This window comes from Homalodisca vitripennis, chromosome 1 (assembly GCF_021130785.1).
Source record: "Homalodisca vitripennis isolate AUS2020 chromosome 1, UT_GWSS_2.1, whole genome shotgun sequence".
NCBI classification, from domain to species: domain Eukaryota; kingdom Metazoa; phylum Arthropoda; class Insecta; order Hemiptera; family Cicadellidae; genus Homalodisca; species Homalodisca vitripennis.
The window spans coordinates 90,281,954-90,298,716 of record NC_060207.1 but is presented as its reverse complement, the minus strand read 5'-3'; the positions used below and the strand labels follow the sequence as shown (position 1 = coordinate 90,298,716).

General features: G+C 30.1%; 1 protein-coding gene across 4 annotated transcripts; it reads right to left on the bottom strand.

The window, feature by feature from the left end:
- Positions 1–104: 104 nt before the first annotated feature.
- LOC124366410 lies at positions 105–13,520 on the bottom strand. 4 transcript variants are annotated; one of them, XR_006922809.1, is made up of 4 exons: positions 12,928–13,223; positions 8,228–8,308; positions 4,375–6,056; positions 2,280–2,657 (listed from the first exon to the last, which is right to left on the bottom strand). XR_006922809.1 is itself a non-coding variant. In XM_046822945.1 (3 exons), the coding sequence occupies exon 3, from the start codon at positions 5,077–5,079 to the stop codon at positions 4,630–4,632; it is 450 nt and encodes a 149-aa protein (XP_046678901.1). In that variant the 5' UTR covers positions 5,080–6,056; positions 8,228–8,308; positions 12,928–13,223; the 3' UTR covers positions 2,280–4,629. The 4 variants fall into 4 exon arrangements, 2 of the variants coding, with proteins under 2 accessions (XP_046678917.1, XP_046678901.1); XR_006922810.1 differs by having other exon boundaries at positions 2,280–2,651; XM_046822945.1 differs by having other exon boundaries at positions 2,280–6,056.
- Positions 13,521–16,763: the final 3,243 nt, after the last annotated feature.

Genomic DNA, 16,763 nt, shown 5'->3' with positions numbered 1-16,763 from the left:
TGTTATGTGAAAGAGACCGTGATTTCACTAAGAAAACCAAAACTACCTCTCAATACTATTTTAGTATCATAACAGCAGATTAGGTCACTTTACTGTAAAACAAATATAAATTTGTCATTTATTAAAAACACTATTACAAAAGTTTAATTTTCAAGTAGTAAAAAGCCTGTCATGTCTATTCACTGTTAAGAGTCATCTTCTTGGCTATCAACTTTTAATTTTTTTCTCAATATTTTTACCAGTCTGTCCCAACATTCAGATGTCATTTTTATGTATTTAGCAAAGTCATCCACTTCTGTACTCGTCCAGTTGTATGTATCAATAAGTAGAGGATAGGGAATTTGTCTGATGTGTTTTGGCCCACCTCCATGATACAGTTCTGAGAGAGTTTTGACAGCATTTGGTTTTTCATCCTCATCTTCCAGAGCTTCCTCCAGCTCCATCAATTCATCGAGATAGAAGACAGCAGTGCGCATCAGGTCTTCTCCGAACACGTGACCGGGATCTTTGTACACTGCAGTCAGATTTTGAGTATAATCAAACAAATTGCCATATATGAATTCAGCTGATGACCACCATGCTATCTGAAGCTGTACAAATAATACTGCTAAAAACATAGTTATTATTTTTTAGGAAAATGTATTTACAGCTAATCTGTTTTTACTGTATTCTTTTTAAATACTCCAAATCTCAGTCTTTGAAATATGTGTAATGAATAGTCCATTACAAAATAAGCTGTATTACAGATTAATCATGTTCTTTTAACAGTTATATGTTATCAGCATACTACTCTTCAAATGTCAGAGACATTTCCTTCACTAGTGTAATCCAATAAACTAACACAAAACACATTTTGCATTGTTTGTTTATTGAAGTGATTATTTCTCCTGAAATGTATTCTATCCTTGATTATACAGTGATAGGTCTTATACTTCTCAGCAAACATATTCACTGTGACATCATTGGTCACGTGCTAACGCTAGACTATGTCGTCTGCAACCTACTTCTGCAGCCACAGACTGGTCAGGAGGAAAAACTATCTTCTGAACTCCTGCAGCTGTACATAGCACTGGACGACATACACGACATGCTGCGAGATGAGAGAGAGGCTGGTAAAGCTATTGTCCAGAAACTTCTAGATGGCGGTGGTTTGAGGTTGCCAATTATAAAACCGAACTATTCTTTGATTATGACAGCCTTCAATTGGACTACAGATGAGTCCAAGGCTCTTGGTGCACTTTTTAAGGACACAGTTGGAATGTGGAGAAATATACAAATAGGAATGGATATTGTTCCTACCACTGAAATTGATTACAATTTAAATCCAGAAAAAGATAAAAAGTAAATTTGAATTAAACTCAATTCATTAAATCACAGTTTGAATTAAACTGCAGGGTAACTAAAACACATGTTCCTATTGATAATGTTTGATGTGAAATAGCAATTTATTTACTAACAGCAACACCAATTTACAAAAATACTACATCAATAAGAACCAAAATGATATTTTTTACACTGCAATATCTTTATGCTACTCTTTAATAAACTGATAGTGTGTTTTATGTTTTTGCAGAAATTTGTTGGACACCATTTAGTGTGATAGTGTTTGTTGGAAGATGCTATAATGTGATTGTGAAAACTTGTAGACTCTAGTCCATAATGAATCTAGTGTTTTATTATATTGATTTTAAAAATTCATTGAACAATATGTTTTCCAATAAGTTAATTTTTACTAACTACATATTTCTGTGTATTCTTTATTTTAGGTAGTGTTTATAATTTTAAATTTATCAGTCAACATGTATGCCATAGCCATAGCTTTCACAATCAGAGTTTGTTGTATATCCCAATATTAAATACTGATTTCATGATAGCCGATTCGAAAAACATTGTATGGTATAGCTGTAGTTTTGTCAATGTTCTAAAAAAAATCTTTATCAGCAATATGTGAATATTAAACTATTTGCACAGTTTCTGTTGCATTTGTCTTTAATAATTTAAATAGTTAATAGTAATATAGATTTGGGTTTAAATTACCTCCAAGTAGGGCCTTGGAGTGGCCAAAGCATGGTTTAATAAAAAAGCAAGTTTAAAAAGACCACAACAGTTATACAATACAGCTTCGTAAATACGAGCTGGTTGTCTTTAACATCCTATGGCTATTTGAGAAATTATGAATAATACACTCCAGACTGGTTGTCTTTAACATCTTATGGCTATTTTAGAAATTATGAATAAACAATTCTAAGCTAAGTTTAGGGTAAGAAGCAATGGTCTAATTTCATAAAATAACCTATGAGGTGTTTATTTTATTACTGAACCTACTGCTATAAACTAATAAACTGTTTGATGAATTCCTGCTTTTTTCATGACAAACATCCACATTTCCTCGATACAAGTCAAAGTCATATTTAATATTTTCATTTGTTTCTCTTCACAATGAGTGTTGTCTTCTTGAAGTGCCTTGTTTACCACGGGTTCTTTTGCCTGTAATTTTTCTATCAAGGTTATATCTTGATTTGGATTCTTTTTGTACGCTCGATATACACCATACAATTCCAGATAATAGTCAATAACCATAGATATTGTCTTCTCCACACGCTTATGATGATCCTGGAGCTCTGCAGATGTCAAAGATCTCTGGACACTCTCTGTTACTTGAAATATCCCAAAAAGAATAATGAAAGCTATCAATAACATAAGTGACACTGTTAGTGAACTCATGCACATCACTTAATCTGTTGGAGGTAAACATTGCATAAACTGATCCAGCTTTTAAAAATGGCAGGTGATATCTTTTAATCTTACCAATTGCTAATCAAGAAGTAATTAATTGTATTTCTGAAGTACTATTGTAAATGATTCGTCATGTCAGAAGTGTTAACGTGATTGGAGCCTATTCTTAGTTATACAGTTTTTCACAGTAATAGGAGAGTCATGGTGGACTCATATTTATATAACTTCTTTGAGATAACTGACAATCACTGGAAGATGTCCAAACCAATTAAGAATTATTGAATATTTATGTTAAAAGGACAAAAATTAAAGCAAAGAAGTAGGAGAGCAAAACCGTTTCAATAAGTACCTATGAGGTATTTTTGCATTTCAATGTAAATGATCATATTAATTTGTTGAGCAGTTTCTCAGATTTCATTACTTGTCATTGAAAAATTTAAGCCCAATGGAGCAATTTGGAGACAAATTCTTAATGGTCATATTGCATGGCCATTGGCCCAAAGCTCTTTCCTAGTGAAAACCTATGATGTAATATAGTCAATCCAAAATTATATGACATTCAACTGAGATGATATATTAAATAAACTGAACGTGTTTTTGGATGTTACTCATGTCATCTGGGACCAGATAATAACAAAATAATTGTGTAAAAACAGCATTAGTGTTCTTTAAAAAAAAAATCAACATTAAATATTTTACCACAATAAAATAATAAGTAGATTTGTATTGCAATCTCACAGCGATAATTTATATTGACTCAATTGAGTGAATTGAGTAAAAGATCAATGACTGAATTGCTAGAGATGAAGAGTGTTATTGCTTTAAGAACAGTATATATTTCTGAATACATTTAGAAGTCTGCATTTTATATATGAATTTTTATTAAAGTTTTAATACAATTCTGTTTTAGCAGTTTAAAATTAATAATCTTTTTTAAACATCTCTTAGTTTGGATATATATGATTAAGGGCTTTGCTAAGGGGATACACTCAAAATAATTTCTAAAGGTTAGGGTTGCTCTGAATATCACTTTCCCTGGCTGAACTATGAATTTGACCTCACAATGTCATTTTTACCCATAACTCTCATATTACTAATTTCATTAGAATCTAGTAATAAAACAATGAGTAATAATGGTAAAATTAAATTAGAGAGTTAAAACTCATATTATGTTAAAACTTTATTAGGTTTTCAAGAAAATTGTCTAAGACCACGAGACAGTTATTCGATAATACATACTTTTTGAACATTGAATGACAAACCACCAATTGCTGTTCTCTTTACTGAATCTAAGCAACATTACTCTACTTAAATAATTTTGATATTATCTTAGGTTCAACATCAGTCAACTTGTTGATTTATAACTTTTTATATTTACTGAAGGATATTTTTTAAGTAGAACAGTGGCATTAGATAGATTTAAGGTATGAAGAGTAATGTCTAATCCGACATTCATAATATGTTGTTAGGCATTCGAGATGTTTACATTAAATGAAACCTTTTTTTGGATTTTTATGAGATAAAAACTAATCATCAGACTTTAAGGTCAAAGATTTCCCAAAACCAACCTTAATAATCTATTTTTCACAGGATCTTATTCAGTAACTTACTCTGAAAGCAAGACCAAAGACTACTTACACTTTCATGGAGAGAAATTTCAGCTTCTTGCCGTACAGATAAACAATTTTCCCACAATTTTTTAATTAGCTTTCAATGTAAACAGTTGGCCATTTTTTAAAAGGAATACACATTGCACCACATTCTCTACACACAAAACGACTCAATACTTGTTGTTTATGGAAAAGTTTATATTAATTACATTAGCTGTTAAACTTCTTAAAGAATGAATATAAAACACTGTGAATAGTTGTGTATTAAATAAATACTATTAGTTTAGAATCTATGTGGTACATTTAGCGAACTACTAAACTGATACACCTTATCCGTTACTTTGTTCCATAAAGACTTGATAGAGGTGAGCATCGTCGTTATCATTTCCAGTTCACGATCTTCCCACTTGTATGCTCTTTTGATGGCTTCCCCATTAACTTCCATACTGGGCAGTTTAGGGCCCCCTTCTTTCTCCAGCACATCGATCATCTCCAAACCTTTCTCATCTTTCCACTTGAGGTAGTTGAAGACATCATAAAGGTTACAGTAGTAGGCTATCATTTCTTTGAGAACCAAATCACCTCGTCCGAGTGTCTCTGTGGGTTCACTCAGCTCCTCATAGATACGACGGTCCAGCAAGTGTAGAGGAGCATTAGCATCCATAGCAGAAGTGATGACAAACATAAAAGAAAGCAGAGTAACGTAAATTTCTACTAGCATCATTGGACCCATATATCCTAACCTTGTTCCTTTGTCGATGCTTTCACCACATCAGATTATAAATACAATAAGATATCTGTTGATCTTGATATTTGTATAATTGATGCAAACAAAATAATCAGTAAAAAACCAGTACTTATGTATGCATTCTTGGCATTCACAACACATTATTGCAAATTACCAGGATAAATTGACCAATACAATGGTAATTCAAACAGAACTAGACTGCACCACTGTGTTTATCACCTAACAAGTTTATAGTTTTACGTCTATTGTTCTGAGTTTGCTTTTAAAAAATATAATGGCATCATAATATTATATAATTCCATTGAAATTACTATCTTGGATATTAAAATTGGATTTAATTGGTTGTCTGCTAGTGTTAAAAAATCAGAAGTTTTCTCTTCCTTCCTCCACCACTGGCATTAACTACCATCCAAACAAATTCTTTCTTTTAATCATTGATGTACAGTTGGAGAATATTTTAAAATGATCACGGAACAAAAAATGTAGTACCTAAAATTACAGCATTATAAGTTTACATTTAGAGGTGTATAGATTTCTTCCCTTGGTCTATTTAGTATTATTTACAAGGAATAAATTCAAAAATCATTAATTTACTTCACCCTGTTTTATAATGGGTTCAGAAGAGTTATACAATCTTTCACAATTCGTTATTAAATCAACGATTTCATATACCTGAGCATTGTTGTATTTATAGACATCTTTCAAACTTTCTTCATTTATGAAAGTCTTAAAAATGTTTAAACCACTTCGTTTCACAATTTCTTTTCCAAGTGCCAAGGATTTTGGACAGTCACGATGCCAGTTAAATACATCATGTATTTCTAGCAACTCCAAGTGAAGTGTGTATACAGCCTGGTATAGTTCATCACCCTTACCCAGTTCGGGTTGAGATATAAGCTTGGTAATTTTTTCATCAAGTTCAAAAATTGTGAAATTACCTGTTGGTTCTTTGTACCGTGGATCTGAAGAACACAAATTAATAGCTATTACAAAGGCTGTGAGTTCAGTCAAACAACACATAATTTGTGTATGGAAACTATCTTGGATGATGACACTAATTACAATGTTTAAAAATGTTTTAGTTTTAGATCATTTAAGATCATCTAGATCTATTTAAAAAAACAAAGATTAAATTATTCACTGTTAGAACTGTTACAATTCATAATTATTGCATTTTAATGTCATAAAGAATGCAAAAATACCTGATTATTTTGCTATAGCTAATAAGGTAGAAGCTCTAGGTCCAGTATGATGAATAAATAAGATTCTTTATGTATACATTATACCAAATATATTTAAAAAAAAAAAACAAGAATTTCATAGTTAAGAAGCATGCAATTGTAATATGGTTAATAATTAGCACAATGTATGGACAGAAATTAATTTATACATTACATTTTTTTAATTTCTAATCCAATTTAAGATTTAAAACTTGTAAGCAAATCTTGTATGTATTGTTAATAGTTATTTTCATGGTTTTATATATTTGTTTCTATGTTTATACATTTAGGGAGTTTACAAAGTATTCTTTTTAAAGGTTTCCATTAATATTTGATTAATTTTTTCTCATTGTCTGTATCCGTGTAACCCTAACATTATATTTCCACTGTATGGATCAGTGTAGTTTTCATGAGACACTTCTGTTACTATGTTATTAAAATTACTGATAACATACTATAATATAAATTTCTTTTTCAGTTTAATTATGTACAAGGTTTATATGCACCCGATGGCAAGTACATTTTGTAGTTGTTGGAACCCAATGATATCCTGTTTTGATATCTAATAAAATCTTAGATCTTTCTTTCTTGTCTGTAATTAGAAGCATTCCCTAATATGTGACAATGGTCTTGAGATATTATTATAGTATATAATTTACTTTACTTCATGTAAACTCTCTCTTCCTATACCTTTTCTTTTACACATCACTGAAAAGAGCTTTTTTTAATCTCTTACAGCATAAAAATTAAACAAATGTAAATATACAGAATATGAGATTTCTTTGAATTTACCCCCACATATAAGATTAGTAGACAGATCTCCTGATATTGCAATGTTTTCACCGCTCTGGAGATCATCTTGTTTAATATACCTAAATTCATGTGGCTTATTTGGAGAATCATAGTTGTGACTATCATCTAAGTTTTCCCTTTTCATATTGTGCCAAAATATCATTATCACAATATTAAATTCTTGAAATATTGTATTTCAGCCTCAATGTGGGAGCACTACAATTAGCAAATATGAAGCCGAAATTACCATGAACACGTCTGCTGTGGCTCAATCAATCAGCAACCAACATGAAAAATAATGACTCCGTGTAGTTGTGGCTCATAGTATCCATTGGGGAAAAAAGTTTTAATTTCTAAAGTTAACAGCAGAACACGATTACACTACAATTCTACCTCTCAATGGATACACCCATATAAAGGGTACATTACAGGCTTTTGATTAATCTAATCCTTTTAACAGTTTATAAAAGTCTAGATCCACAGTTGTCAAACATCCTGTATCTTTATGAAAAATCTTTGGCAGTAGGAAGGCAATTTCCTTCCTCAAGAAATTTGAGATGATAGGTTTGGACCCCCTTACCAAACTTAAATCCTAGATACATGCCTTGACCATGAGTTTTCATAATAATATTGTATCTGAACTGACTTAAGACAAAGTAGTAGAAATATTTACTGATCTCTTACTGAGGTTACACCAATCAAGATAGATTTGTGATTGTGTAATAAAATGTTATTTTATGCCTCCTACAACTAAACTACCTACATGTATTATTGTTTTCACTCCTCTCTTATATCCAAAAAAATTTGTATACATAAAAATTTAACAATCCTAGTTTAACAAAACTGCTATATTGTTTTATCAATGATGAATTGATCTGATATCAACAGATGTATTTTCATGAGGCCCATAAATGATATCTTTCATTATAATTGCATTAGTTTCTGCTTCATGAAAGAAAAAAATATGTTAGCATCTGTACTTATTAGTTTGATAACTATTTTCAATGCCGACTCTCAATGTAATGCATCACCAAAAAATTTGACAATTTTCCAACTAGATAAAAAAATTAATAAACTAATGTTACAACCTGAAACAGGTAAAGGTGATGAAATTTACCAACTTTTGTTCAAACTCCATTATGCACTGCAGCATATCCTTGAGGTAGCTAATCAGGATCTTGATGATCCTGCAGCAATTGAAACTGGAAAAGAAGTAATGAGAAAAAAAGGTTTAAAAATATTTAAAGCTCCAATCAGTGAAGAACTTTTAAAAGTAACCTACAAATGGAATGACGACTACCTCAATGAGTTTGTGGATTTGGTTACCAAATGCAAACAGGTGTTTGATATGTTTGAAAGATGTATAATCAATAAAGGTTTGTAATTAAGTTGTTTATTTGATTAGATTTAACCTATGATCTTTGTAACTAGATGACTTTTACAGAGTTTGGTTACAAAGATAGCATGTTCCCATGTTGGAACAAAATATTTTTTATAATAATAATATATTGAAAAAAATAAATTAATTGATTACCGTAAATTACAAACATTTTAAATTAATTAAAGTATTTTTACCAATAATAACAATGAGAGTAAATTATTTGCATGTATAATCTGCAGAATTCAGGTAAGTCCTTGTAAAGATAGGACAGGAGGTCTGCAAATTTTATAATTTGCATACTTATAAATTTTGAGTGCAACATTTAGGGTGTATAAATCTCTATACACTAAAATTTAGTAAATTAATTTTTAATTGAAATCATAACTATAACTCAACATTATATTCAGTCATTGATGATGTACATTAATTTGAGTGATGGTGTTAACTATTGGAACACATTTTAGAATTTCAGATTACTGAAACTAAGCAGAAAAACCATGTATATGGTGATAGAAGAAAATTTAATTTTGAATTATTTTAATTATTATATTAAAGATTAATAAAATTGTTTACTTGTCACAGCATGGAATAATGTTTTACACTACTTGTGGTGCCGTGCTTATTTCCAACATTAAAAAAATTCAAAGCAGTTTCTAAATAATTTTGTGAAGATGTAAATAGTAATCTAAAGATACTTCTCTTCTTTACTTGCCTTCTATATATTTATAGAATTAATTGTTATTGTTATATTAAGTGTACAACAAAGCATGACATTAAATTCAGACTAAAAACAATCACCTAAGTATATTGGTTAATTTTCAGTAATGCCAAATCATGTATAAATAAAATTAAAATCATGATAGACACAACAATTATAAACACACAATGGTACTGACATATCTGTAGAAAATATTTATCTTTTAAAATGGTTTACCACTTACTATGATTTGTATTTTATAAAAAATGTCTTTTTCTAAAGTAAATAAAAATAATTTTACTTTTTACAGTATAGAACTGTTTTGTTATTGGAATAAAAACAGTGTACATATCAAATTATCCAAAAAAAGTTATTGTGTAATAAAAAGAGAATTTACTTGATGATTTTAAACTACTTTGATATTGAAAACATTGACATTTCTAAAAAGTGTTATTGTATTTTTGAGATTTGACAATATCTGATGCTTATCAATTCCATAAAACATGTTGACTAATAAAATGGAATAGTTGATTGCCCATTCCGAACTACGACTGTAGGCATTACATAACAGGGTATCACTCTCAGTGTGCGGGGATGAGCTGTCAGTGCTGGCTAGTGTGCTCGTTGTGGCTTGTGTGTTGGGTGCGACACAGTGCAGCGTATTTCTCGCTTGAGGTAAATGCAGAGAAGCACCAAAGAGATGAAGAAGAAGAGCTTCCAATCGTCCAGAGATGCAAAGAACTCAAAGACCAACTGGAACGAGCAACAGGGTATGGAGGTCCTCTTATTCGAGGGATATTTGATTTTCACGAGGATTTGAGATACCTGTACGATGACGTTAGAAGAAACAGAGCACCAAAAATGAGGTTGAAAATATATTTCCAACTTCGTGACAAAGGTGGTCCTCACCATTTGAAGGCAACTGTGAATGATGCTCTGCTCAGAGAAACATTTGGTTGGACCACTTATGAAGTTAATGATATTTATGAAATGATTCGAGACTCACAAACTCTCTGGGACAAAATTGAGAAAGAAATAGAAAAGCACAATATCACCCCACCTCCGTACTAATTAACTACCTCAACCCAAAGTGAGAATATTTTATTCTATTTAAATAAAATATAAAATAATTTTGATTTTTGTAATAAAAGATGATTGTTTTTATTTGTATCTGTCTTAATTCAAAAGAAAACAAACATAAAAAATGAAACAAATTATTCAAAATATTCTGTTTTAATTCAATGATGTCCTAAATTATCATTATTGTAATTACAAAATAAAAATGGTAAGTTTACACTGAAAGAATAAATTATAGTTTGGTGACACCTATTTGTACTTTATTCATGAAAAATAAATAAGGCTGGAAAACGAGTATTACATATAAAGAAATTAAAGGATAAAACATATTTAAACAAAATCGAACAAGGCATTATCAATACACTGTCGTAAAATAATCAAATAGATTACAGTCTAGCAACTTACATTGATTTTGAGGCCAAATTGAGGAAGAAATCAAATAAAGAATGAGTAACATTTATTATAGTAACTACCCAAACTCTTATAATAAATTATAATAATCCTAATTGCATTTGGAATAATAAGTGTACATGGTTGATTCTATGAAAATCAGACAATTCTTGTGGCCTACTTACCACATGATAGCAATATTGTTGCTTTTTTCAAATTTTATGTTAAGTAATAAGTAAAAATAAGCTAGTTTTAAGTATATTTTGTTACAGACAAATAATTTAATTTCCATAAGAGGACCTTTTCTTCAGATACTATTCATTTGTTCCTCCAACTCTCTTTTTATCAAGATAAACACCCTACATTCCTTTTGTAGCAGACAAACAAAATATAAATGATATTAACAAATTCAAAGTCTAGTTTAACCAAGTCCTTATATGAATTGTACCTTATACGAGTAATACTACTAAGTATTTCATCAATGTACATTAATTTTCAAATCCATGTAAATATAATAAGTTCATGATGCTGTTCAATATACAAAACTCAATATAAAATAATGAATAACGAATATTTTGATCCTGAACTTGATTGAATGTACTACAACATTATGATTTAATGAAAGTCTGTGATTTAATTTAATTAAAGTTTATTTTGTTAGCAGAAATCCACTTCATCATAGAGTGATTCATACTATATACAAGTAGAACATACTCAGACCTATTGGCTCTCAAAATGTTACTATATTTTCTGAAAATATATACTCTGCATATTGACATCTCAAGAATATTATTAATCATAACAATAAAAAGAAAAGGTCCAAGATTCCTATGGGACACTAGCTGTGTGCTAGTTCATGATTAAATTTTAATTCATGACACTTGTAAGTTGCAACCTGTTAGTAAAATAAGAACTAATACTTTGGTATGTTATTTTACATCATAAAATTCAAAATTTGCCTATAAATTATGAAACAGAATGCAGTTATGTGCATTTATCAAATCAAAAAGTAGTATTCGTACAGATTCTCTCAGTATACTATAGAATCTACAATCTCTACAACAGCCACTATAGTAGATTTACTCACACAGAAACCAAACTAATTAATTGTAAGTTCTAACTTCAAAAAAATGTGACAATTGTTTAAAAAATAGTAACCTACTATTTAAATGGGTCTGTTATATTAGCATTGACCTTATTTTAATTTTTCTAAACTACATACAAAATTTGGGTATCATACCTCAAAGAGGTATATATGTCATACCTTAACATTAGGTAGATAAACTTTACACTGTTACTATTATTATCAACAATTTTGAATCTTTACCGCTTACACTAATGGGATGCTAAAAGGAAGTAATTCAATGCAAATTTATGTATTATTTTTGAACAAACAAAAATGTGTCCTGTACCAGTTAAATATTAAAATTTCAAGATGTACTTCCAAATATTTACAAATACATAAATGTTTTTTTCTTCTATAGTATTAATCTTTCACAAAATTTTACTCACTCTTCCCACATCTAAAGAAATTGCACAAAATGTGCTATTCATGGAATACAAATATTTAACAAACTTAGCCTGAATTATTTACAAACTTCTTTGTAACAAGGTAAGTGGCCAGTTTTGAGTACCTAAATACAAAGTGGTCCTTACTCATAGCACTCTCTCTCATTACTGCTAAAGTAAAAAAAGACCTTTGATAAAAATACAACAACAATGAGCTGTTTGGTTGAGAAATAGAATTACCTTTTAACACAGTTACAACAAAAGACAATTCCATAACATTAACCAGAAAAAAGGCAGAGGAAATAATTGAGTTTGACATAATATTTGAAATTGTAACTCGACATTAGTACATTGTCAATAAAATCATTCTACTGAAATAAGTTGTTTAATATATCTTATGTTTATAATTATTTTAAGTTATAGTTTTTTGCTGGAGTGTCTGTTTATAAATTGATTGCTACAGACAAACATTTCTGATTCCTAAAAAGCTACTGTTTATATTAATTATCCACATGCTTCTAAAAATTTTAAAATCAAGAGATTCAAAATAATTAATTTCTCTTCAAAGATACCACTAGAAAAGTATATATATATATATATATATATATATATATATATATATAATATATATATATATATATATATATATATATATAAGGAAGTTAGAGAAGCTTCTCTCTAATCCTTTTTCACTGATGATTTAGAACTGTAGGAGAATATTTCAGAAATGATAAAAATCTGTTGAACTTATATAGATAAACACTTACATTTATTGTAGAGTAGAAGTAAGTATAACATATCCACAAAACATTTATGTTATCTTGAATTAATGGATTTTAATTCTGCAGCAACTGTAATCACATTAATAGGCTGTAGCTAATTCCCAATTCTATTCTACCATCATGTTAAAACATTATTTACTTAATCTTTATTCTTACAAATTCAAATTTGAGTTTCCATTACTGCAATAATTATTTAGTGCGTGCTCACACATTCTCTAAAATTTACACATTATGAGGATATTTGTTTTCATAAATTTATTTTTATACATTGTGTGCATATTAGCAGAGGTAGATATCCGTAAAATTGTAAGATTAGGAGAAGATCTGAAAACTATATTACTATGTAAAGATAAATATAATGGCAGGAAGCTTTTAGATAAACTTACATTATATAATGATTACATGAACGCAGTGCTTAAACATGTGGATGAGTTCACGGTTTTAGGAAAAAAATGCTATACGACTTTAGAGAAACAAAATGGACCGCCACATCTTTCATCGGAGATAAACCACAATTACTTATCAGCAGTTATGAATGTTACAGGTAACCAAATAGAGGAAATTGTAAACAAAACTAGAGACATTTGGACGCAAATAAGATCAACCTATGAACATAGAAAATATGAAGATGAAAGAACTGCAATTTTGGTTGATAGTTTTCATCTTGTTCAAGAGTGAATATTATTTTAATATAATAACAATGTATTACAACTTTTAGATCTAGTTTTAGTTTAATAATGTGTACACTGAAAATGACATGTTCAAATATTTTATACGATACATACACATTTTGTATGTTCAATTGTAGACATATCAAATACACTTGTATGTAATTGATTAACTCTTTATTTGGCAGTATGAAGTGGATATGTTGAGCAAGTGGGTCCAGACAGGGTGATTGTATGTCTATAGGTTAGTTTGTTCTCGAGATATTGTTAGAATAATCAGACAGAAATGGCATTTTTTCCAGTCCCTCAAGTGATAGGCTTCACTAACAATAACGTTTTTGAAGACACTGTACCATTTTAGTACAATTAATTAACACAAATCAGTGTGTGTTTCATTAAGGATAACTCTTAGAAATTGAAGGCAGCAATTCCACACTCCATTAATAAGATGTCAGAGAGTCAATGTGTACACCACTAACCACTTATGATGGTTTATTTATATTTCCTCATTGGGTAAATCACTTATCACTAGTGATGGTGTATCTGTTTCCAATGACTTCAATCATGCAAAGAATAGTAATTGATCAAATTGTTTCTCCCAGTAAGATTTTACTTTACATGGATTTTAAAATACAATAATCTCAAGTGGTTATTTTTATAGATATTCATAGAACAGAAAAGAACTAAAGATATGACAATTAAATTAAAATAAACTCAAATTAATTAATTGATAATTCATTTCTAATCCTTTTCACAGAGTTTAATGTATGGTATATTATTTTTATTTCATATAAAAGATCTTTATGCTGAAACTAGCAAGTCTGTTGTGTTACTTAGTAGACATGTCCCCTAAAGAATGGTGTCCTATGCTTTTGTATAATCAGAGCCTGTAATGAAGCAATTTTATTAGTGCACCTTATACTAAACTAACTATCCATCTTAATTTGCTTGCCATACAAATCCATCTTAAGTTTCCCATACAAGTCTATAGTTTGTGACGATGCGAGAAGCACAGTAGGGTTTTCACTGTTCTGAAAACTCACAAACCCTTTTGTCTCTGACAATAAAAAACGTACTAAAATAATGTATTCACAGTTACAAAATAAGGAATGGGATGAATAGCACCTCTTTTATCTTAAAGTGTATAGTTTCTAGTACTTAGTAGTTATCTTCCAGAGAGCCATTAGAGGGGAGTTTCTGCTATCATCAACTACCCTCCTCAGGTACAACTTCAATTTGTCACTTACAGCTAATAGAATAAGATCTTATAAGCAACATCTTTCTTCTTTTTTAGTTTTATTCTGCATACAATTCTCTTGGAAAGACCAATACTTGAAATATGTGTATATGAATCGGTATTTGTTAAAAGGGCATCAGTCATGAAAAGTAAACTTTCGGAAAACTTGATAAAACCGATTAAATATTATATAGCAAATATAAAATTCCTAAATAAATATGCATTGTAATTTTCTGCCTTATTTTTAACATCCCAATATAAAGATTTCAAATTTTTATCAAAATTTCAAATTTTTATGAATTTTTAAAAATGTGTGACTTATGCCCTTTTTAACAAATTTTCAATATTTCACATGAAAAAAAATAGTGTTAACACTCATAATTTATAAAAAAACATTTATTTTTAAAGATACAATGAGTACAGATTATTTTTGGTATAGGCCTAAAGCTTAAATTATGTTACTTAAACAATTTTTTTAAACTCCTTATCATTGAAAAGAAACTAAATTTGTGCCCTATTGTAGGTTTTTGTTGATACTTATCACTCATCTTCTTCTTGCATATTAATATTTTCCATTACAGGCCCATTCTAAAATATTTATTATAAAATTGTCTGTTCTCATGAGGTACATACTGAATGACTTTTCTTAAATCTTGGAGTTTTCATTTTTTTATAGGCACTTTACCTTCTGGGTAAGCAAGTTCGCTGGGGACCAGTAATCCCTGTTTTGTTAAAGACATGAAAAAGGTATGGCAATGGAGACCATTAATGGTGGTGTATGCCTTTATGTAGCCTTTTAAAGTAGATTCAAATACAAAATGAAAACAGCTTACTGATCCCAAATTTGACTTTTTCTTTGCTTGGTTTTTTTTTTGTTTCCTCTGAAACTGGAGTATTTTTGTAATACTTTATCCACCAAGATTTGAAGTTAGAAATATCTGAAGCTCTCACCTCCTTCACAAGAAACTTTCCAGGTTTGGCACTTTTTATTATTACCTCAATGATTTCATACATACTGAATATTCTGTCATGCTTATTAAGCATCCTTTTGATTAAGCCGAACTCTCTGTCACAAGGAAGGAAACTGTGACCTCTGACAGGATAAAAGTGCTGAATTTTTTAAGAACCTTTTACTGTCAGTTAAAAATAAGGAAAAACCTAGTCAATGTCTGGTTCTTATTATGACCAGCGCAATTGTCGAAAAAATACGGAGCTCTGTCACACTTTCCGGAACATGTTTAAGGTTAGTCATCCAAAAAGGAGCAAACTTCGTTAGGCCCCTTGTGACCTTCTCTTTCATGATAGAGGTAGATGTTGCTGTTTCTACCTTTTAAGTCTGTTATACAAAACACATTCACTGTTGGCGCAAATAAAACAGTTCCTGCACAGGCACCTTCGGGAGGGGAAATGTTTTGCATGTAATAAAATGCAATTGAAAGAATATTGTTTTCTTCCTTAGCATCTTCTGAGGCCTCATACTTTAGCGCAGAATAAAAAACTTTTGGCTTCGTCGCTTATATACAAGAAGCTCGGCCACAGAGCACTCTGTTTTGCAGCTTCATTCAAGTGCGGAGATTTAATTTTTAGCTTAATCTCCTCACATGTGTCGACTTGAGACCGACCAAATCTGAGATTAAAATTATCTTTAAAAAACGTGTAGTAAAAACTATAACTCACCTTCTTTTCAGGGTACTTCTCACAAAAACAAGTTATAACATTATTTTTAAATTTAATTCCGCATTCAGGTAAAATTTGGTTCCTCCCAAATAGTGGGATTCCTTCATAGGAAATGAACTAATATGTTCTCTAACCAAGCTTTTTTGTTTCATCGGACATGGAAAAAGACACTACCTTTCCTCTTTTATCTTCGGGAGTTTTGCAGGGCCTTCTTGAGTTCTCTGATTCGCCGGACTCTT

What these genes read in the sequence shown, in the direction of transcription:
- LOC124366410 (XM_046822945.1), bottom strand. Translation starts at nt 5,079, where the DNA reads ATGGGTCCAATGATGCTAGTAGAAATTTACGTTACTCTGCTTTCTTTT.